Source organism: Dasypus novemcinctus, chromosome 14 (assembly GCF_030445035.2).
Source record: "Dasypus novemcinctus isolate mDasNov1 chromosome 14, mDasNov1.1.hap2, whole genome shotgun sequence".
Taxonomy (NCBI): Eukaryota; Metazoa; Chordata; class Mammalia; order Cingulata; family Dasypodidae; genus Dasypus; species Dasypus novemcinctus.
Window position 1 is genome coordinate 104,583,712 of NC_080686.1, and position 22,361 is coordinate 104,606,072.

A 22,361-nucleotide genomic window follows, 5' to 3' on the forward strand; every position below is an offset into this window, starting at 1 on the left:
TTATTCGCAAGTCCTGGCCTTTCTATGCGCAAATTATTGAACCTCTCTCGACTTCTGCAACAAAGTGACTTCCAAGGCCAGACTTCCAAGGCCAGACAGCTGGGGAGGGGGAGGCTTGGACTGGAAACTCTTTGTATCTGATTTCCTGTAAGATGAGCACTCCGTGCTTGCCACTTGTTCCATCACTTCCTAGAGAAAAGCGTGCGTTCAGGCGCAGCGTTTCCCTTGCGTGCAGGCCTGTGCTCGATCACACGCTCCGGGGAAGTGCAAGCGTGGCGCACATCCCTGAAGGGAGAACCCGCTGACCCCAACTCAGTTTTTGTGAGGAATAAAATATGTGAATGTGTTTTAAATCCCTTGTAACGTGGGAAAGTGCATTGAAATGCTGCGGAAGGCACCGGAATGCACCTGATAGCAGGTGATGATATTGTAAGTGGGTGTTAGGCCCCACCTACCATCGGGCTGGGGGCAGAACCCCATAGACACTTACCGTGATGGTCATAGTAGAAGGTAACCCCAATCATCCCCTTAACGTCCAGTGTGGGACTGGAGCCAGTGAGTCCACAAAACAACCTGAGGAGCTGGAACTGTCATTGTCCCCATTTTCCAGGTGAGGAACCAAGGTCCAGTCCTAACTGCCCTCTAGCTTGCTTCATAATTTTCCCTGCCTTTTCCCACCACAGAAAGGGAAGACAGAGAATGGGCTTTCAAAATCAAAGCACGCTTTTTGTGGCTGCACACACACAAACACACACGGGCATCCTGCGGGGTGTCTCCACTTAAATGTGCAAAGCATGTCAATGTCACCTCATCCCAAACCAGACCTCACCTCTTAAGAGATAGAGGGGGTGGCGGACTTGGCCCAGTGGTTAGGGCGTCCGTCTACCACATGGGAGGTCCAAGGTTCAAGCCCCGGGCCTCCTCGACCCGTGTGGAGCTGGCCCATGCGCAGCGCTGATGTGCGCAAGGAGTGCCCTGCCACGCAGGGATGTCCCCCACGTAGGGGAGCCCCACGCGCAAGGAGTGCACCCCACAAGGAGAGCCACCCAGCACGAAAGAAAGTGCAGCCTGCCCAGGAATGGCGCCACACACACAGAGAGCTGACACAGCAAGATGATGCAACAAAAAGAAACACAGATTCCCAGTGCCGCTGACAACAACAGAAGCGGACAAAGAAGACGCAGCAAATAGACACAGAGAACAGACAACCGGGGGGGGGGGAGGGAAGGGGAGATAAATAAATAAATAAATAAATAAATCTTAAAAAAAAAAAGAGAGAGAGAGACGGAGGCACTTGTCCAGGTCCAAACCCTTAGCAGGTATTGGCATCGGGGTTTGCACCAGGCTAGCAGGGGGGTGGGGGGGGTCTGCCCCCACAGGGACACTGGACGAGGCCTGGAAGGAAAAGGGGGGGAGGCTGGGCCGGGAAGTGTGTCCGAGGCTGTCCCCAGGGGAGCCTGGGTGTGGAGTGCTGGGGATGCTGGGTGAGTCTCCCCAGTGGGGGTGCAGGGGGCCCAGGGAGAGGTGGGGGGCACCTCAGTGTTCCTGACTGCCCAGGGCCTTGTCCAACCCAAGTCTGACCTTTAATGAGGGACGAGGGTGGCAGGGTGCACAGTTAGAGCCATGACACCGGCTTGCCCCTGCCCTGGGCGGCCTCGGGAGGCACTGGCCCCTGTTACAGACAGGGAAACTGAGGCTCGGCGAGGCAGGGCGACTGCCCAGGACGATGGCTGCAGTGGGGGGCTGACGATGGCTGGCAGTGGGGGGCCGGCGAACAGAGCCAGGCCTTCTGGCTTCAAACCTGCTACCGCTGTTCAGCACAGGGAACCGCCCCGGGCTGAGTCGAGGCCCTGTGTGCCTCGTGCCTTCCGACTTGCGGCCCGCAAGGCTGGGACCCCTGCCCGGTGTGTGAGCCCTCCCCCACCCCCGCGCGGTAAACTCCTCTGGCTGGAGAGTGTCGTTGTGGAGCCCCTACACATCCATCCCCTCCTTCAATACCAGCACATTATGGTTCACAAATTCTCTCATTTCTCTCTCCTCGTTTGACCTTCACGATCATCCTGGGAGCTAAAGAGAGCCCAGGACAGGGGAGAAGGGACGCGGCTGTCCGCTTCGGACCCCTTTGTGCGATGTGGGCCTCTTCTCCAGCCACCTGACCACTACCCCTTCGGGCCACCACTGACCGGCTGGCCGGGCTCACCGTGTCGCCTCCCCCCTTGCGCTGGGCCCCTGTGCCTCTCCACGACCCTTAAGTGGCTTTTCCAGCTCTTTATCCCCACCTTAGAGCTCCAACAACTCAGCAGGTTCTCAGGGCAGAGGCAGGGCTGGGGACCCGCACTCTGGAAACGTCCGCGGTGGGAGCGGTGGGAGCTTACAGAGCCCCGAGGAGGGGTCAGGAGGCTCTGGGCGGCCCCCTCTCCCAGCTTCAGGGCGGCCTGGAGGGAGCGGAGGCCCTGGCCCCGCGGGAACGTTCCGCCGACGTGGCGCTGAGCCTCACCACCTCCCAGAGGACAGGGGCAGGAGACAGCTGCTCCGCTCCTGGCCGAGAGCCGGGCCCTGTGACAGCTCCCGAGCAAACAGGAAGCTGCGGCTCTGGGCAGTTAGGAACTAATGAGCAGGAGCCCACCCCGGCCCCCTGGTGCACGTTCCAGGCTGTGCCTCCTGCCCGGGCCTGGCTTGTGCCTTCCACCAGGACCACCAGCGCCGCCGGGCAGGTGAGGCCCTCGTCGAGGCCCCACACCAGGAAGGGGCCAGGCAAGTGGGAGCCAAAGCCACCCTCACGAAGGCAGGGGTTTTACTGGCTATGGCTCCAGCTCACGGCCGGGCACTGCCAGGGAGCAGCCCAGGAGGGGCTGGGGCCGGCCAACTACTGACGCAGGCGAGCAAAGGCGGCGGGGCAGGCCGGGGACAGCCTGGGGGGGGGGACAGGAAGGGTTTCCTCAGGCCACCGGGCACCGCCCTCCACCTGTGGGGAGGGAGCCCTCGTGGCCACTGCTCTTCCTTTTCAGGCTGACAACAGAGGGATGTTTTTCTTAAACATTTCAGGTACTTTCTTTAAAAAACAAAACCAGAAACAACTGCTTCATATATGAAGACCCTGGAATCATGCCCTGGGAGCCCCCCACCCCCGGGGTCTACAGATGAGTGTGCCGGGGCTCCCGGGTGGGCAGGGGTTGGCTCCAGGGGGCTGGGAGATGGGGGGCGCAACTGGGCAGTGCAGGTGTGCGCCCAGCTTGGCTCCACGCGGGGTCCCCGCTGCTCCCTGCACTGGGGGCCCGGGCTGGGGGAGGCCCGCGGTCCAGGGCGCCCAGAGCAGGCCCCGGGGGGACCCTGCCCGCGCCAGACGCCCCTCTGCAGCCCGGAGCTCCCCTCCTGGTTCTAACAGCGCCCACCCCACCCCGTTTCTGTTCGATTTTCCTCCACCCATTATTGGTCTGGGCAGCTATAGGTGAACCGGGTTCAGTTACCAGCGAGGTAACTGCCCCACCGGCTTCCCCACCCGCCCCACTCCGCGGTCCTGGGCGCCCGAGGGCTTCCTGGAGGCGGCGGCGGGACGGTCTTGGCCCGCGCACGCTCTCCGGCCTCCTTGCAACAACGACGGCCCGGGGCGGGGCACGAGCCGGCCCTGGGAGACCTGGGAGCCCGGGCACTCGGTCGCCGGCCCCTGGGGACCCCGCCCCTCCCAGGCACGGGCGGCCGGGGCGGGGCGGCGCGCGGCAGCCGCGCACGCGCTGGGGCGCGCGGGGCTCGTGCCCGCCCCCGGGGGCCCGCCCCGCAGCCCCGCCCCGCGCCGGCCCCGGCGTGGGCCCCGCCCCGCGGCCGTGCGGGTGGCGCTCCGGGGCCCGGCGGGCGAGCGCGGGCCGGGCGGCGGCGGCGGGAGCCGGGGGCGGCCGAGGCCCCGCGCGGGGTGCGGGCGGCGGAGCCATGGCGGAGGCCGCGCCGCGGCACCTGTCGCTGCCCTCGGGGCTGCTGGAGCTGTGCGCGCTGCTGGGAGCCCCCCGGGACAGCCTCCGCGGCCCGGAGCAGGTCAGGGGCCCGCGGGCCGGCGGGGGGCGGCGGGGGAAACTGAGGCGGGCCGCCCGGGGGCCCGGGCCGGGGCGGATGGCGGAGGCCGGCGGCGGGCCGGGGCGCGGGGTCCGCGGGGCGTCCTTCAGCCCCTCCTGGCGTCCCCCGGCTCGACGTTCCTCTGGGGCGCCGCCGTCTGGCCGGGGCTGGGACCCCGCGCGCCCGCCCGCCTCCGCGCCCGGGCCGGGGGCCAGCGCACCCCGAGGGCGCCGGGGACAGGAACTGGCGGGTGGGCGCCGAGTGGGGCGCGCCTCCCTCCTCGCGCTCCGGCAAGGGCCCCCCTCCCGCGGCGGGGCTCTCCTGCCCGGGCTCGATAGGAACCCAGGTGGCGCCTGCCTTGCCCCAGGCGGGGGACCCTTTCCCAGCGCTGGCGCCCGAGCCGGCGCCTCTCTCTGCAGGGTGTCCCCATCTGGGGCAAAGAGCGGGGGCCCCTCCCCAGTTCACCCGCCCGGTGGGCCAAATCCTAGCTGATGAGCTGATGAAGTGATTTCATTCATGATACAAAGATTTATTTGTCTGCCAGGCTGTGGGAACTGTCCTGGGCACTGGGGCTAAGGATTGGGGCCGGGGTTAGGGTGGGCGAGGCATCAGCTGCAAGTCCTCTGCACACAACTGTCCCTTCCAGGACGGGCTTTCCCCGCCTTCGTCCGCCTCTGCACACCCAGCAGGCAGGGCCACAACCGCCGACCCCTGTCCCGGGACGCCGCAGCCTGGGCAGCTCTTGCTCTCCTGGCGGCTCCCGGGCTGGTCTGGATGCGGGAGCGCGGCTCTCCTCTGGCCCCACCTGCGGCCCCCTGCTCCTCTCGGCCCAGCACCCTGGTCAGCTGTGCGGACGTGATTTTCTTTGGTTGGTGTCATCCCAGATTTCCCTCCCCGCCGGGGGAGTCCTGGACAGGCCGTGTACTGTCCCTCCAGATGGCAGCCCCGAGAGGCAGAGGAGGGCCCTAGGGGGGTTTAAATGATGCCTGGCCCCCCCAGAAGACGCACTCCAAGCTGCTGGGATGCGGCCAGAAAAATGAAATGTCGCTAAAATGAACCGTATGTCAGCTGGGGCCCTGGTGGTCTCCCAGCCCGCGTCGGCGCAAAGCCAGCTCTGACCCGAGGAAAGAGCCTTCCTCCATGTGGAAGCGATTTCTGCACCCCCACTCACTGCCCACCACCAGGCAGGGTATCCCCTTTGAGCCTCCTCCGACATCTCCTCCTCAGTCCACGAGTCGTCCCCCTTCCTTGATTTGCCAGATGGCACGGCCTCCTTTTTCTAGGAAGAGGAAATGACTGTCGGCGTTACTGGGCTGCTCGCGGGGCAGTTACGCGCGTCTCGGGGCGATTACACAACGTCTCACTGCTGCGGGTGTGTCTTTTGAGCACAGGGTGAATCAGCTGTAGGATTTACAGGGGTACCTGACCCAGCTCAAGAGACAGAAGTTCCTCATCTGCATGTGTCCCCTTTGCCCTTTTTCTTCTATGTTCTGATTCTCTGAGGGGTTTGGCAAAAGGTGGAGAGAAAAATATTCAAGGAGGAGGGAGAGAAAAGTGTTTACACGATGGTTTCAACTTCCTGGACAGGCACCTCTGTTTGAGGCCGGCTTGCATCGGACAATCAGCCCAACATGGGGTCGTATTTATTTAGTCTTATTGTTACTGAAGTTCTCTTCTGAATGGCCGAGGCTTTTAAAATACTTTTTAATTGTGCTTTTTGTTTTCTAATCGCCATTCTTCGGTGGTGCAGGCATTCCTGTTTGGTGACATAGGAAAACAGAAACCTAGAGGAATGAAAACTGTCCCAGTGAGGCCAGGGCAGCGTCCTGACTTGTTTTATTTCTTAGTGGGGGGGGGGGGGGGGGGTTGTTTTGTTGAGAATGGTGACAATTCCAGAGTGGGCTCAACCCCCACGTGCCTTCCTGTGTGCCGGCTGGAATCTCCCTCCCTCCTCGGCTGGGTGGGATCCCAGTAGCCCGGTGTTCCGTGGAGGGCATCCCAGACGACAGAACCGTGTCAGAGTGGGCGCCAGCCTTGCTCTCGGGTGCCCAGGCACAGTTTATGGGCGTCAGTGGAGGGCGCCCTGGCTTTCAGTTCCTGAAGCAGCCCGTCCCGCGGAACTTTCTGCGATGGTGGCAGGGTTCTGTGACCGTGTGTCCAGCCCAGCCGCCACGTGCCACCAAGGAGCATTTCAAGTGTGGCTCGTGCAGCTGTGGAGCTGGATTTTTTATTTCATTTATTCTAATTAATTTACATTTTAAATGGCTCTCTGTGCCAGTGGCCACTCTATCGGATGGCCCTGTTTTCAAGCCCTAAAAATGCCTTAATTTCTGATTAATTACACAAATAATGGCTAACCCCATAGCAAAGAGGAATAGCACTACATCACTTAGAAATAAATCTGTAGCTCAAATTAATGAGGACATTGTGATTTTTACTTCTAGATTAGTGTTATTGTTTTTTATAAACGGAAGTGATGGCTCTTGGATATGGATGTAGTAAATCCGCCCCTGGGACAGAGGGCCAGGAAGTAGCCGTCGCGTCCTGTGTAGGCTGGCAGAGGTTTGGAGCTGCTTCCTGGTTGTCGGAATCTGAGGAAATGGGCACCGCCTGACCCTGTATCAGAACATAAAACAGGAGCACGGGTTGCTGCAGGATCCCACAGGCAGCAGTTTACACCAATGAAATAATCGCAGTTGCAAATATGGTTTGGCGAGGCGTCCGCTGCGGCGCTGGTGAACACGTGACGACAGCCCTGGTGGGTCAGCAGGGGATGGGGTAAAGACTTACTGAATTGTCACACCATGTAACTTTACCCCCTGGGGGAGAGGATGAGGTGACTCCAAGGGAAGTCAGCCACACTGTGTAGTTGGAGAGAGAGGAGGAAACAACGACAACAACAACCACAAAACAGCTAATCGAAGAGTCCAGATAGGATGATTGCATTTGTGAAAAATATTCTGACGTTACGAATGTATAAAGAATGGGAAGGCTGCATCCCATAGTGTTCAACGTGGGTTACCTTTGAGGCATGGAATTAGGGAGGGGACCCCCTTTTCTATCATTGTTCCCTTTATTATTTCTGTATGATGGTTACTTTTTAAAATTGAGACTGTTGTTTTTCAAATCGGAAAAGCCAACAGGGATTTCCGTTTTGTGACAAAAGGAGTCTAAGGAGCTGCTGGATGCACCTGGAAATGATTCTCAGGGCGTGTCTAAGGGAGGACTGATGACTGGCGGCAGCGGCGAGGTGCCCCGTTCCTTTAGCGGGACGAGCAGCGTTCAGCCCAGACGGAGTCCCTGTGCCCGGGGCCCTGTGCCGGAGGAGCACTGTCCTGCTTTTACGAATGAGGAACTGCAGGTCGAGACTTCATTCTCTGGTTCTTTTTGTTTGAATTAGAAAAATATATTTTTAAACTTATTCAACGAGTTTTGCAAGGCCACTATGAGTCATCCTCTGTGCTAAATACGGGGGACACAGGGCTGCGGTACGTCCCTGCGTCGCTCCGTGCCAAGCTGGCGGCAAATACATGGCTGCCACGCCTTGCTGGGATGCTCTGGGAGGGGATGGGTGGGGGTGGCGGGGTCCTGGGAGGGGACTCCAGGACAGGGGCTCCTAACCGGGGCCCGTGAGCTTGAAGTGAAATTTAAAAATGGGTTGCTCTTGTGGGGACGTGTTGGTGCGGGTGTGATGTATGCGTTAAACATACGCGGTAAAGCGTGGACTTGGTAAGGGGTCTGTGCTTCTCACCTGACCGGCGGAGGGGTCTGTGGAACAAGAAAGGATCCACACACTTCCATGTACAGTTCCTATGAACACGGATACACACCTGTGTGATCACCTTAAGTCCAGTTAGAAGTTCCAGAAATTTAGCGCTGATAATGAAGCTTACAGTCTATAATTCTACTTTTTTCCTTATGTTCCAATAATGTCCTTTTTAAAAAAATTTCCCCCCCCCTGTTGTTTTTGCGCTCGCTGTCTGCTCTCTCTGTGTCCATTCGCTGTGTGTTCTGCTGTGTCTGCTTGTCTTCTCTTTAGGCAGCATCTGGGAACTGATCCTGGGACCTTCGAGAGTGGGAGAGAGGTGCTCAATCTTTTGAGCCACCCCAGCTCCCTGGTCTGCTGCGCCTCTTATTGTCTCTCCTCTGTGCTCTTTTTGTTGTGTCCTCTTGCTGCGCCAGCTCTCCGAGTGGGCCAGCACTCCTGCACGGGCCAGCACGCCGCCTGGGCCAGCTCTCCACTCAGGCCAGCTCGTTGCATGGGCCAGCTTGCCTTCACCAGGAGGCCCTGGGACTCGAACCCTGGACCTCCCATATGGTAGACAGGAGCCCAGTCGCTTGGGCCAAACCTGCTTCCTTCAGTCATGTCCTTTTGAGTCTCTTCTCCTCCATGCTTAGATCCCGTCCAGGGTCATGGATTGCATGTAAGTGTCATTATCTAGTTTCTCTTCCTTTCAGCATGAGTCTTCCCATCCCTTCCCTGCCTAACATTCCAGTGGGGTTAGGCACGGTCACAATGTTGCAGAAAGCCTACCACCGTCCATAACTAGAACTTTCCCTTCACTCCAAACAGAAACACAGCTCTAGCGTCATTTTGCGTTGACGCCCACCCATGGTAAGCTGTACTCTACTTTCTGAGTCTATTAATTTGTATATTCTCTGAGATTTTCTTTGTGGTTACCATAGGGCTTAAATTTAACATCCCAAATCTATAAAAATCTCTTTGGCTTTGATACCAACTTAACAGCTTCATTAGCACACCAAAACTGTGTTCCTGTACCCCTCTGTCCCCCCATCTTTGAGTAGCTCTTGTCACAGATTACTTACTTATCCATTATGAGTTTCAAACTGTTGATTTATTGTTATATTTTATACATTTGCCTTTTATATCCTGTAGTAAAAAGTGGGATTGCAACTCCAAAATAACAGCTGTTTAGCAGAGCTCGTTCTTTCTGCATGCGGCCTCAGCCGTTGTTGCGTGGCCTTTTGTTTCGACCCACGGAAGTCCCCGTGGCCTTTCTGGTAGAGCCTGCCTGATGGTGACACCCTCCCTCAGCTTTTGTTTACCTGGGAATGTCTTAATTCCTTTCTCATTTTTGAAAGACACTTTGCGGGATATAGAAATCTTAGTTGGTGGCAGTCCTGTCTCATCACTTTAACCATGTCATCCCACTGCGTGCGTTCCCCCTGGTTTCTCAGGAGAACTTGGCTCTTGATCTTGTTGAGGCTCTCTGGAACGGGACCCGTTGCTTCTCTCTCGCGGCTTTCGGAATTCCCGTTGTCTTTGGCATCTGACAGTTCCATGAAAACCTGGTGGGATGTGTGTGTGTTCTACTTGGAGTTCGTTGAGCGTCTTGAATGTTGTTTGTTAAATTTGGGACATTTTCATCCATTGTTTCTTGACTGTTCTCTCTGCCCCTTTTTCTTTTTCTTCGCCCTTTGGGACTTCCCTTGCTATGGAGGAGGAAGAGGAGGGGGCCGAGGGGGGTGGGGGAGAGGGGAGGCGGCTAAGAAGAAAGCACTCCCCGTCTCTGTAGACTGTCGGTGGAAGTGGTCACCTTCAGGCCTTCTCCGTAAAATGAGTTTGGAGGAGAGCTCCCGACCAAAGCGTTGGGGCCTCCCTGGCCACTTCCCCTCGGGCATGTGCCGTGGCCCTAGCAGTTCCCTCCTTGATACCAGGCCGAATGTCCCCTCTTCCTCGGAAACAGGGTCCTCTCTTCCCCGGGCTCGGTATGTGCCACAGCCGCTCTCCTGGCCCCGGGCAGCGTGTCTTGACTGCTTTCCCGCAGCATTCTGGAGGGGGAGTCCTACGCACAGGACAGGTTCTGGGAGGCCCAGCCCTCAGGTCACACCGGCCAGAGTGGGCCAGACACGCGCGCTCCCGGCATGTGCGCGGGTTCCTCCGCTCCCCGCGGCGGGGCGGGGCCGGCCCTGGAAGTGGGGGCCGAGTCTGCGCCGAGCCGGGAGGGGCTGGGGGGCCAGCCGGGGCCTCGGGCGTCCTGCCGCTCCTAAGTGGACCTTCTCCTGATTGGGCGCCTGCCCTGGGCCTGCAGTCCTTTAGCTGTTTTCTGGAGCTTTGAGAAAGATGTTTCCGTCCGCTCTCTCTGGTTCTTGGAAGCTTCTGCGGGGGCCGGAGCCCTGCGCGTCCCGGGTGCCGCCTCGACCGGGCGGGGTCTGGGCCCCTACTGGCCCCCGAAACGTAGGCTGTTGGCTGCGCCTTTTCTGAGGGCAGGGTCAAGTTTCTCCTGTTGACATGGATTCCTCCCAGATGTCCTCAGAGACCCTCGCTGACCCGCTCCCTGCCCCTACCCCGCCACGTCTTGCCTCCTCCATCTCTTCCAGCCAGGGTTTTCTGTTTCCAGCCAGCCTGGCACTCTAGCCCCTCCCTGCTCTCTTGCAGACTGCACCACACACACTTTCTCTGGAAGATCAGAAATCTTATCTGGCCGTGTCTTGCCACATTTAGTCCTAATTGTGTCATACGAACTATTTTTGGCACTGGAGTTAGAAAAAAAAGGCAGACAATAGAACCACCTTTATTGTAGTTTGGTGGAGAATGAAAATGTAAAGGGTGAAAAGAAAAAAAAAAGTGTATGAAGTTAAAATGCAAAACAATTCAGGCTGAGCGACCCCCTTCCATGATGCCAGAGGGCCGCTGGCGGCTGGAGGAAGGGCGCCCCTCCTTCCTGCACCCCTGCCCCGGGTGATTAGGGGCGGGCGACGCGCGCTTGGCGACCCCTTCGGCATGGGGTTGGAGGCTTTCGGGGCCTGGCCTCTTCTGCCTTCACCCGCCTGCGGGGCCTCGAGAGCGCTCGGGCGCCTTCCTGGGGCCGGCCGGGCCCCGACCTGCGGGGTCTCCTTGCCTCCCGACCGACTCCTCCAGGGCAGCTCTTCTGCTGCCAGGGCTGAGGCCCGTGGGGCGTGGACCCCCGGCTTTATGCCGAGACAGGCCCCCAGCCCCCGTGCCCGGCCAGAATGCAGGGTCTGTGATTTCCTAAGACGCTTCCGAGGGGCTCCTGGCCGTCGCGAGCCCGTGGTGTTTGGAAAAGCCGGGCGCAGTGGGCACCTCTAACGACCGCGCACCACCACGCGTGTTTGTGGGCACGCGAGGAGATGACCACCCCGCGAGGCGCCGCTCTAGCCGGGGGGGGGGGGGGGGGGGGGAATGGAGCGGGAGCCCGGACCGTCGAGTAACTCGTATTTTTGCCTTTTTTAGGTTTTCCAGAAAAAAGGAGTCAAAACCGTTTCTTCTCTTAATCCAGAGGTCCTATCCGTCTTCGTGCCTCCTTTTATCTGTAAAGAGGACAGCCAAATGATCGGTGCAAATTGCGCCACTCTCAGTAAAGCCCGGCGGCGCTCCTTGAGGAAGAGGAGGGAGCGGCCCCGAGCCGACCCCGGGAAGGGCCTCCCTGGGGACCCACAGGGGCTGGACTCGGAGGATGCCGGCATCCCGAATGACGTGGACCTCCTGGCCCTGCCCCAGCTGTGCTTCCCAGGTACCGGGCGCTCGTGGAGCCTCACCGCGGCGGCCTTGCCCCGCTCCCACGCAGAGGCCTCAGTGTCCAGAAACCAGCACATCAGAGAAAGTGGCAGCAGAGCGGGAGCGAGGCTCCCTCCGTGGCCCTGTGTGGTGTGTCGTGGGATTTAGTCTTTCTAAAAATGTTATAACTTTATAATTCGTTTCTTTTTATTTGCGGTAAAATGTACGTTAACAGGAAACTCATGTTAACCATATTAAGTGGACAATTTTTTGACATTAAGTGCGTTGACAATGCTGTGTAACTTTCACCCTACCCACTGCCAGCCTGCTTCCATGGTTCCAAACCAAAACTCTTATTCCCTTAGCAGCAGCTCCCCATTGCACACTCTTCTGCTCTCTGTCTCCATGACACTCCTTAATCTAAGTATTTCATATGAGAGGAATCATCCGGAATTTGTCCTTTGGTGTCTGCCTCACTGCACTTGACATGATGACTTCCATGTCCACCTGGGCTGTAGCTTGAACCAGCCCTTCCCTTCCTACAGCTGCATGATACATCCTAACACGTAGTCCATTGTATGGAGAAGACCACATCATCTTTATCCATCTCCTTTTTTTTTTTAAGATTTATTTATTTTATTTCTCTCCCCTGCCCCACCCCCCCGGGTGTCTGTTCTCTGTGTCTATTTGCTGCGTGTTCTTCTTTGTCCGCTTTTGTTGTTGTCAGTGGCATGGGAATCTGTGTTTCTTTTTGTTGTGTCATCTTGCTGTGTCAGCTCTCCGTGTGTGCAGTGCCATTCCTGGGCAGGCTGCACTTTCTTTCACGCTGGGCGGCTCTCCTTACGGGGCGCAGTCCTTGTGTGTGGGGCTCCCCTACGCGGGGGACACCCCTGCGTGGCAGGGCACTCCTTGTGCACATCAGCACTGCGCATGGGCCAGCTCCACACGGGTCAAGGAGGCCCGGGGTTTGAACCACGGACCTCCCATGTTGTAGACGGACTGCCTAACCACTGGGCCAAGTCTGCTTCCCTTTATCCATCTCTTGATGGACTCTTGGGCCACTGTGACTAATGCTGTGGTGGACACTGGTGTACAAATATCTGTCTGAGGCCCTGCTTTCAGTTTTTTTGGGTATAGACCTAGTAATGGAATTGCTGTGTCATATGTTTAACTTTTTGAGGAGCTGCCAAACTGTTTTCCACAGTTGCTGCATCATTTTACATCCCCACCAACAGTGGACGAGGGTTCTTATTTCTCCACATCGTCAGCACTTGCTATTTTCAATTTTTAAAAAATTAATAGGCACTTGAGTGGGTGTGAAGTGGTATATCATTGTAGTTTAAATTTTCATTTCTTTAGTGCCTAATGATGTTGAATATCTTTTCATATAATTTTTGCCCATTTGAATGTCTTCTCTGGAGAAATGTCTTTTCAAATCTTTGGGCCATTTTAAAAATTGGGGTGTTTGATTTTTGTTGTTGAGATGTTCATTATACATTTTAGATATTAAACCCTTTTCAAATGTATGGTTTCTAGATATTTTCTTCAATTCTGTAGGTTGTCTTTTTTTTATTCTTAAAGATTTATTTTTATTTACCCCCTGCCACCAGTTGTCTGCTCTGTGTCCATTCGCTGTGTGTTCTTCGGTGTGTCTGTATTTATTTATTTATTTATTACCCCCCCCTTGTGACTTGCTTGCTGTTTTTGCTCTCTGTGGCCATTCACTGCATGCTTTTATGTGTTTTTTTTCCACTTGTCTCCCTTTTTGTTGCATCACCTTGCTGAATCGGCTCTCTGCGGTCCTTGTGAGCCGGGCGGCGCTCTGCCGCGTGTGGGCAAGCCTCCCTTCACAAGGAGGCCCTGGGACTCGAGCCCAGGCCTCCCCTATGGTAGATGGGAGCCCCACTGATTGAGCCACAGCCGCTTCCCTCCCTTAACATTTCTTGTAGGGCAGATCTTTTGGTAATGCACTCTCATCTTTTGTTTATTTTCAATGCCTTAATTTTTCCTTTATTTTTGGAAGATAAGTTTGCTGGGTATAGAATTCCTGGGTGACAGTTTTTTTCTTTACAAACTTTAAATATATCATCCCGCTGTCTTCTGGCTCCCATGGTTTCTGGTAAGAAATCCACCGTCAGTCTCACTGGAGATCCCTTTTATAGGCACCCCTCTCTGGAGGGTGCAGTTCACCGGTACGCCCCTCGGCTCACCAGCCTCTCCCTCCAGCTCTTCCCGGGTGCTGCGCAGTGTTCCGTAGACTCCAGGTGGGGTCGATTCAGACAGCTCTTGTCGCTTTCTTAGTGGTTTTTAGTGGAGGGACTGATTTTGTAGTTTCTTCCTCCACCATCTTCCCAGGACTTACTTTTTTAAAAGTAATATTTTTTAAAAATAATTTAACTTTAAAGCTAAAAAGAAGTTTAACTCATTGAGCCAAGTCCTCATTTTACAGAAAATCCTGAAAGAGTCTGCCTGGCTCTGCAGGCAGCAGGGTTTGTTCATGGCAATTTTTAAGGCTTTTCAGCTTTGATTTAAAATAAACTCTAAAGGAAGCTTGGCTGATGGGTTTAAAGCCACGGCCAGTGAGGTCTGGAGTGGGTCTAACCCTGAGGTTTGCATCGTCTGAGCTGCACCTGAGCGGCCACCGCCTCCTTTCTCTGTTTCACCAGGACGAGAAGCACAGGTTTTGTTTATTCCCCAAGCATGCCTGGCCCAGTAACAGAGCAAGCTTGCTGCTCTCAGGTGCCATGTTTTCACCACTGTTGAAAAAATTAGAATGGATGATATAGAAAATTTAGACTAAGGATTTGCCATAAGCACCAATCTCCTAGTTTCTCCGGAGACATGTGGCAGCAGTGACAATAAACCGGAGACAGGGGTGGGTTGGCTGAACCCGCCCGTCCTTGCCGTGCTCCACAGAGCCCCCCATCACCAGGCTCACCTGGGGCATCTACCTGTGTATCTGCGTTGTCCACATGTTCACACATTAACATCCTTCTGAGCATGGAGGGTTCCCAAAAATCAGCTGCGTGGAAAGACGGACGAGGGCGAGGGAGCCAGCCTGGGAGCACGAGCGGAAGAACGAGTAGGTCAGGCCGCCGCCGTGCCGCGGCCGCTGAACGGAGCCGGGCCGGCGTGGTGGTGTGGGACGCGGGCTCGTGGCTGGCCTGGGCCTCCCAGCGGACGCCACGTGCCCGCCACGAGCTTCCTCTATCTCCCTTCTGTCTCCAGGTGGCCTGTGCGTGGCCTCTGAGCCCAAGGAGGACCACGTGCACTTCCTGGTCCTGACGGATGTCTGCGGGAACAGGACGCATGGCGTGGTGGCCCAGTTCTACCGGCCCCTGCACGTGAGTGCCCCCCGCTGCTGCCCTTTGAAATTGGGTTTAGATTTTTTTTTAATTGGGGTGAAATACACACACTGTACAAGTCACTGTTTTAACCGTTTTAGAGGGTATAATTCAGTGGCATTTAGTGCATTCTTGATGTGCAACCGTCGCTACCATCCAGTCCTAAAACCTTTTCCTAGCCCCAAACGGGAGCCCCATCCCCCTTGGGCAGCCGTTCCCTCCTCCCGAGCCCCGGTGGGCTCTGACTGCTCGTTCCAGGTGGCTCATCTAAACGAACCCCACCACGGGCGGCCTCCGGTGCCTGGCTGCCTAGACTCAGCCAGGTGGCTCCTAGACTTGTCCCTCTTGTGTCACGTCCGAGCCCTGTCCCCTCTTACGTCCGGGCAGGCCACGCTGGCTCATCCACTCGTCAGCTGATGGACGCTCGGGCTGCTTCCCCTTGGCCTCCGTGAATCCTGCCTGGGTTGAGAGCTTGCGTCATTTGTCCCACGTTGGTGTGACTCTGCTGGCCTTTGGGAGCTCGTGGGGGAAGGGGCGTAGTTGAAGGTCTAGAGCCATCATCTCATGCTTCCCCAGGGTTTCCAGAGACAGAACGCAAACTGTCGGGACGTGCCAGGTGTGTGGTGCCTCCTGGCGCAGTCAGTGCTGTGCTGGAGGCGGAAGTGGCAGCACCTCACGTCCACCCCGCTCGGGGCTGGGGCTTACGCTCCTTCTTTAGCGCTGGGAGGCCCAGGACATAACCAGGGCCCCCGCCCCGCATTCGTGGCTTAGCACAGACGTTACCGAATGTGCCCGCGAGAAACTCTGTTTGCCCCATGAACGCAGAATTTCACGTTTCCAGAATAGACTGTTTTCCAAGACGCGCCCAGGGCACAGCAGAGGATTCTCTTCCTTCTGCGGCGGCGGCTCAGGGGGGTGTCGGTGCAGTGGGCTCGGCCTTCCTTCCCGGCCGGGCGGCAGGTGGAGGTGATGGGAGAGCTGAGCTGCTGCGCCTGCCCCCCCGGCGCCCCCGAGGAGAGGGCGCCCCGAGTGCCGGCCTTGGGGACACGCCGTGGGTGCCCTCCGGGGCAGGAGCGCACCGCTGTGGCTGTCGCTGCTCCTGGATGGTTTCAGGAACTGCCCTCCCTGGTGCCCTGCACACGCTGGCTGGGATGGCCCCACCAAGCCACCCTGGTGGGCGGGGTCCCCTCCCTGCTCCCCGGCTGGGGCTGGGTTTCGGGGTACCCCTCCCTCACCGTGTCCCCTGCTGACCACAGGGGCTGTCGTTTCAGCCGGGCCCTCCCTCAGACTCTCGGTGCCTTGAGGGTACGGGCTGTCTCGTATTCTCCTTGTAACCCCAGGTCCTCCCAGAGGGCTAGAGCCTGGGGGAGTAGCAGCGGCTCAGTCCTCTGTGTGTCGTCATCCACATAGTCCTTACCACAGTGCAGGAGCCCGCCTTCTACTAGTATCAGCCTCCGGCGGATGAGGATCTGTGGCACAGAGAGGCGAAGCCACTTGTCCAGAGTCACACAGCAGCCAGGCCTGGGACTTATGCCGACTGGCCCTAGAGCGGGAGGTGTTCGTGAAGGTTTGGGGATTAGACAAGTGACATCCTGACCGTCTCCTGGCCTCTCCCATTACATGGATGTCTTATAAGTCCCTCAAATTAAAAAGTCCCGAACGGAAAGCACCGCTTTGCCCCTCCCTGCCCCCGCTGGGCGCAGCCTGGGGCCCCCGGGCCTGCAGCACCCGTCGCTCCTGCACGAGCTGCGTTCCCACGGCCCTGCGCTGTGGGTTCCCCAGCCTGAAATCCCCTGCCCGCTCCGGGGCCCTCCCGCTGCGCGCTCGGGCCCGCTTCCCCTTGCCTTGCGCAACAGGCTCCCACCAGCCTCGCGCATGGCCGGGGCCCAGCGCGCGGCTCCGCTCCTCGCCCGGGGCTGCTCCTCTTGAGGACGGGGTCATGTCTTTCCCCCTCTGCCACCTCGGCAGCTCACGGGCTGCGAGCATCAGAGGGGGGCCCACGGCCATTCGGGGGGGGCCTGGTCCTCGCTCGGGCTGGGCAGCCGGGCACGAGGCCGCAGGGCCCGGGTGTGCCCGGGCGGGAGGCCGTGCCCGGCTTCCTTCGCTCTGGGCGTGGTGACACGCGGGTGTTGTCTGCAGAAGCTGGGGGTGGCCGGGACGGGGTCGGTAACGCTGTCCCTCTTTGCCCAGGACGAGTACTGCTTCTACAACGGCCAAGGCCCCCGGGAGCCGTCGGGGTGGACGGGCACCGCGGGCTGCTTCGTGCCCTTCGCCGTGTGCGTCGTCTCCCGCTGGCCCTACTACGGCGCCCTCAAGGACTGCCTCTCCTGGTGAGCCCCCGCCCCGGCCGCGGCGACACCGACGCCGCGTGCCCGCCTGGCGCAGCCCCCGCCCCTTGAGAACCCAGGTCCTTCGTGGGAACGTGGAAACGGGGCAGAAAAGGGAAAGTGAAACCAGGCCCTTTGAAGGAGAGCGAAGGGGGGATCCTGTTTTCGGTTGGGTGTTTCAAAAGAGGCCTGTGGCAGGAAACAGCGAAACGCAGCTCTTCCCGGCTCTCCAGGAAAAGCAGGCGGCTGCAGCTGCTGTGGGTTTAGGTGCGACAGTGGCCTTTTGAAGGGTCGGCTCTTGCCCTGTCTTGCTGCTCTCGGGTTGAACGTCGGAGGACGGGGAGAGGTGTTTCAGCCTGGAAGGCGCCTGGGTGGGTTCATCCACGTGGGCACGGATTCCGTCATGTGTGCCCACGGAGCGCAGCCTGTGCACCCTGCACACCGGAGACACGCGTTTCCATGTGGAGAAGACACGTCCTGCCGCGTGGGGGGTGGTTTGCTCTGTCTCCACGAGGTCAGGACAGAACGGTCTGCGCCAAATCCCTCCCCAGCCTCGCCCCGCGGGTCTCTTCCCTGTTCTTTTACAATAATAAAACCAAAACGTAAAAAAAAAAAAAAAGAGCCATTGGCACGTGACGAGGCCGTGCCCCTGGGTTTGACGTGGGTGTCCCCTGCCACGCGTGAACCGGGGCCCTTTCATTTTGATTCGCATAAAGTGATGTTCTTAGAATTTGCCATCATTCGGGGTGGAGGAAAAGGCAGCCCCAGTGTTGGGAACACCAGGGAGTGGCAGCGGATCGCCCGGCGGGGGTCCCTGGAGTTGCCTGGGAGGGGCGATCGCCCAAGCCAGGCCGCGTGCCTCCGCCTGGGGCGAGCAGGATCTTGTTCCCATGGTGATGGGCACGGTTCAGATTCCGGACTTCCGGCTTTCTTGTTTTAGGGCGTGCCTGACCTCTGTGCGTGTTTCACGCCCAGCCTGCGTGCTGCTGCCAGGGACTCGAGGGGCCTGGCGGCCTTGAGCTGCCTGGTGGACTTGGGGTGCCTGGTGGCCTCTACCTGCCTGGTGGACTCAAGGGGCCTGGTGGCCTCAGGGTGCCTGATGGCCTCAGGGTGCCTGATGGCCTCTACCTGTCTGGTGGACTCGAGATACCTGGTGGCCTCGAGCTGCCTGGTGGACTCGGGGTGCCTGGTGGACTTGGGGTGCCTGGTGAACTCGGGGTGCCTGGTGGCCTTGAGGAGCCTGGTGGCCTCTACCTGTCTGGTGGGCTCGAGCTGCCTGGCGGACTCGGGGTGCCTGGTGGACTTGGGGTGCCTGGTGGACGCAGGGTGCCTGGTGGACTTGAGGGGCCTGCTGGCCTCGAGGTGGCTGGTGGACTCGAGAGGCCAGGTGGACTCGGGGTGCCTGGTGGACTTGAGGGGCCTGCTGGCCTCTGGGTGCCTGGTAGACTCGGGGTGCCTGGTGGCCTCAGGGTGCCTGGTTCTCCTGCGTGAGTGGTGGCATGGAGCGCGTGGGCCTTGCTGAGCGCAGCCCCAGGCCTGGGGGCCGAGGACGATAGGAGGGCAGGTCTTTGGAGTGGTCAGTGGACCTGCATGCCTGCAGCTGAACAGCTTTTTAACCTGCTCCTCCTTCCCTCTCGTGTGACGTGGGGGCGTTGTCCCCACCTCTCGTCAAGGCAGAGGCCTGGGGAGGGGCCAGCGTCTGCCCTCAGACCCTCCTGGACTCGCTGGGTGTGTTCAGTGGGCTCTCGGGCCGTGTTGGCAAGAAACACCCCCTGCCAGACGCCAGTGCCAGCACGTCCTTAACCTGAAAAGTGGGTTTTGTGCTGCTTTTTTTTTTTTTAATTAATCTTTTTTTTTAATTCATTTTTTAAAAAAATATTACATTAAAAAAATATGAGGTCCCATTCAACCCCACCGCCCCCACCCCCCACTCCCCCCACAGCAACACTCTCTCCCATCATCATGACACATCCATTGCACCTGGTAAGGTTTTGTGCTTCTTGAGTGCTCCCTCTGTCTCTCTTTTTTTATGTCATTGCTAAATATAGCTAGACAGGAGTAAATGACAGTACAGAAGCAGCCGCCCGTGCCTTGGTTCTCAGCTCCTGAGGGCTGGGTGGGGTCTGTTTGACCCCTACTGTCAGAGCCTGTGGCCGGCCCAGGGGCTGCCACACGCTAAATTGTCACAGATAGTTGTCAAATGAGTGAACAGAGCAAACGGTGAACACGGAAGTTGTGTGCGTACTTGAATCAGATACGAGAGTCATACAGTTGGTAGTTTTTAGAAAAGTAGCATCTCTAGAGTTTATCCAATTTTTTTCTATACGTGCTTTAATGTATGTTTTAGGTTTAAATTTTTAAAATCAGCTTCGCTGAGGTATAATTCCCACGCTATGAAACCCACCTCTTTGACGTGTGCAGTTCAATATTATTTTGTAATTTGATTTTTTCTGTTTTAGTTTGTTGACTCATCTGAAGCTCTGTAAAGACTTTGAAGTTGATGACCATATAAAAGATTTTGCTGCAAAGCTATCTTTAATACCCAGTCCACCACCAGGACCGCTCCATTTGGTAATTAAAATCTGAAATGCTACAGTGTTTCTGCTTTTTCTCTGAAAATAGTAAAAGTAAATTATAGAGATGGTTCAAATGTGGTTAGGCCATCCTCCAATCCCACCAGTCGTCCTCCCGCCTCGCTCTCCAGGTTGAGGCTCCCCCACCCACTGCTCAGCCCACCCTGGGCCCAGCCTCGCCCCACTGCATGACCTGGGTGACCCCTGCTCTGTCCACCTCCGTTCTCGACCCCATGGTCATCTTCTGGAGGGGCCCTTAACACCTAGAAAACAGGGTGACGCCTCTGCTTAGAGCCCCGCGGTGGCTTCCTGTGTCCTGGTGCCGCACTACTGCCCGGCTCTGTCCTGTGTCGCTCGCTCGCTGTTCTCCAGCTGCCCTGGCAGGTGCTGCCACAGGGCTCTTGCACGTACTGTTCCTGGAACTACCGCTGACTCCATTTTCTCATCTTTTGGGCCATGGGTCAAAGGTCCAATTAGGGCTTGCGTGCTTGTGTTTTTATTGTTATTCGATGTCTTTCTCCTCTGTTGGACTCTGAGCTGGAGGACGGGGACCACGTCGAGGACTGGATAGCCAGAGTTTCCCACCATGCCAGCCCTTAGCAGCTCAGTTACTAGTCGTGCAGCCAATGAATGGACGGACGAACACGTCGTAGCGCGAGCCCATAGGCGCCCATCGAGTCTGGATCTTGGGTTCGAGTTAGGCGATGTAACGCGGGTTAGGCTTGACTAACCAGTTTTTGGCTCTATGTGGGTGTAAGGGTCGTGCTTTAAGGCATGTTGTATTAGGGTTACTTAGGGAAACAGAGCTGATAGGAGGAGATATGTATGTATATGCATATATATGTGTATATAACTAATGTAAATAAGGAGAATTTCTATAGGTTCACGTGACTGTGGTTCACATGACTGTGGGGGGGGGGGTAAATCCATATTCTGTAGGGCAGGGCACGAGCTGGGAACTGCAAGGTTTCGTGAGTTCCTAGGAGAGGCTGGCTGCCTGCTGAAATCATCACTTCTCCTTTCAAAGCCTTCAGCTGAGGGGATGAGATGCTAAGGGCCGTCTCCTCACGTGACGGTAGATGCAATCAGCCATCGATGCCATCAGCGCACTGATGATTAAGTCCATGACATGTCCTCTCGGTAACCCTCCAGTCAGTGCTCCTTGACCAGACAACGGGGCGCCCCGACCCCGGAAAGCTGATCTGAGAATTTAACCATCTCTGTCGTAAAATGGTAAATGTTTATTGTTTGGAAGAAACCCAAGAGGACACTGGGGCTAATGCCTTCTGATACAAATGTTTTTATATAAACGTCCCAGTTCCGAACACCACTTCTCAGCCTGGAGCCTTGAATTCTGCTTCTGTGGACACGCTGCGACCAGAAGGAAGGAGGCTCCGGGGATGACATGAGGCAGCACTTACTGCTGTCTGACTTGGGAACGTGTTCTGGAGCAGGGCCTGCGACGACGCTGACCGCTCATAGTCCCCCTCCGTTCCTCTGACCTGCTCTCTCGACCCCTGTCCAGGTGTCTCTTTGCTGCAGCCTTGCCGTCACCTTCCTTGCTTCTGTCCCCTTCATTTCCTCGGCTCTTGTGCCTATAATACAGACATCCAGTCTGCCTTTTTAATTGAGATGGGGGGGTACCTAAACTTCCTGGGCACCCCCCCGTGCGGGCTGCACCCACAGGTGAGGCGCTTTGCTGCCTGGAGCTGCATCTCCTTGACCAGCTCGGAAGCGCCCCCGGGAACCAGCCTTCCTCTCCTGGCCCTCTGCCGGCATCTGGCAGCGTCCTCGAACGCCTAACGCCAGTGACAGGAGCGCAATCGAAATAAAGTGCTATTTGAGAAAATCACTTAGCAAAATAAACTGTCTTTCTTAAAGTTTTCTGAAATACCTGTCTTTAAGGAGCACCGATTATCAAATCAAATTGAAAATACTATGGAAATACATAAGCTAGAATAACTAAGGATGATGTGTAATAGCTAAGAATGATTTGAACATGCTGATTTGGACAGATATCTGCGTAGAGACAAATCTTTGGTCAGTAAACAGCTTGCTGATTAATTAAAGAGTTTAGAGAAGTTAGGCTTACTTAGAAAAAGACATTAAGTGCTTAGTTTACATCTAATCTGTTGCCGGCAGTTCTGTTAAAAGACGTCTAGTCTTTCGGTTTTTCTAGAGCTGTACAGTAGGAGTGTGAATCTTCTAAGGGATTTGCAGCCCGGGCGCCTTCTGCGTGGAAACAGGGACTCCTGGTGCGTTTTGGTCTCTGCTGGGAGCTGCTCTCTGAACTAACTGTGGGAATTGCTTGTCGCAGATAGTCAACATGAAGCCGCTGCAGGTGGTCTTTCCCTCCCGGGCGGACCCGGAAAGCCCGGTCGTAGACCTGGACCTTCACCTGCCCTTCCTGTGCTTCAAACCCGAGAAAGTGCTGCAGGTACACACCTCTCCACACCCGGAGCGTCCCGCGCCGGCGGGCATCGCGGGGCGGCAAAAATGTATCAAACCACAATCGAAGTGGAGGTTTATTCCCCAGCGCAGAGCCAGTGTACTTAAAATATTTCTATTTTTGCTGAAAGCCAGTGTTCCTATA

At 57.0% G+C, this 22,361-nt stretch overlaps 1 protein-coding gene across 2 annotated transcripts in view; it reads left to right on the forward strand.

Annotated features, from left to right (window-relative positions):
- Nucleotides 1–3,888: 3,888 nt before the first annotated feature.
- Nucleotides 3,889–22,361, forward strand: part of DENND3 (DENN domain containing 3) — a 75,058-nt gene continuing 56,585 nt past the window's right edge. Inside the window, exons 1-6 of one of the 2 annotated variants that reach the window (XM_058276102.1) lie at nucleotides 3,889–4,026; nucleotides 11,261–11,540; nucleotides 14,753–14,868; nucleotides 17,059–17,198; nucleotides 19,655–19,766; nucleotides 22,086–22,205. In XM_058276102.1, the coding sequence (XP_058132085.1) occupies nucleotides 3,925–4,026; nucleotides 11,261–11,540; nucleotides 14,753–14,868; nucleotides 17,059–17,198; nucleotides 19,655–19,766; nucleotides 22,086–22,205 (870 nt within the window). In that variant the 5' untranslated portion in view covers nucleotides 3,889–3,924. Of the gene's footprint in view, nucleotides 4,027–7,250; nucleotides 7,406–11,260; nucleotides 11,541–14,752; nucleotides 14,869–17,058; nucleotides 17,199–19,654; nucleotides 19,767–22,085; nucleotides 22,206–22,361 lie in introns of those variants that run through there. The other variant, XM_058276101.2, reaches the window with a different exon arrangement.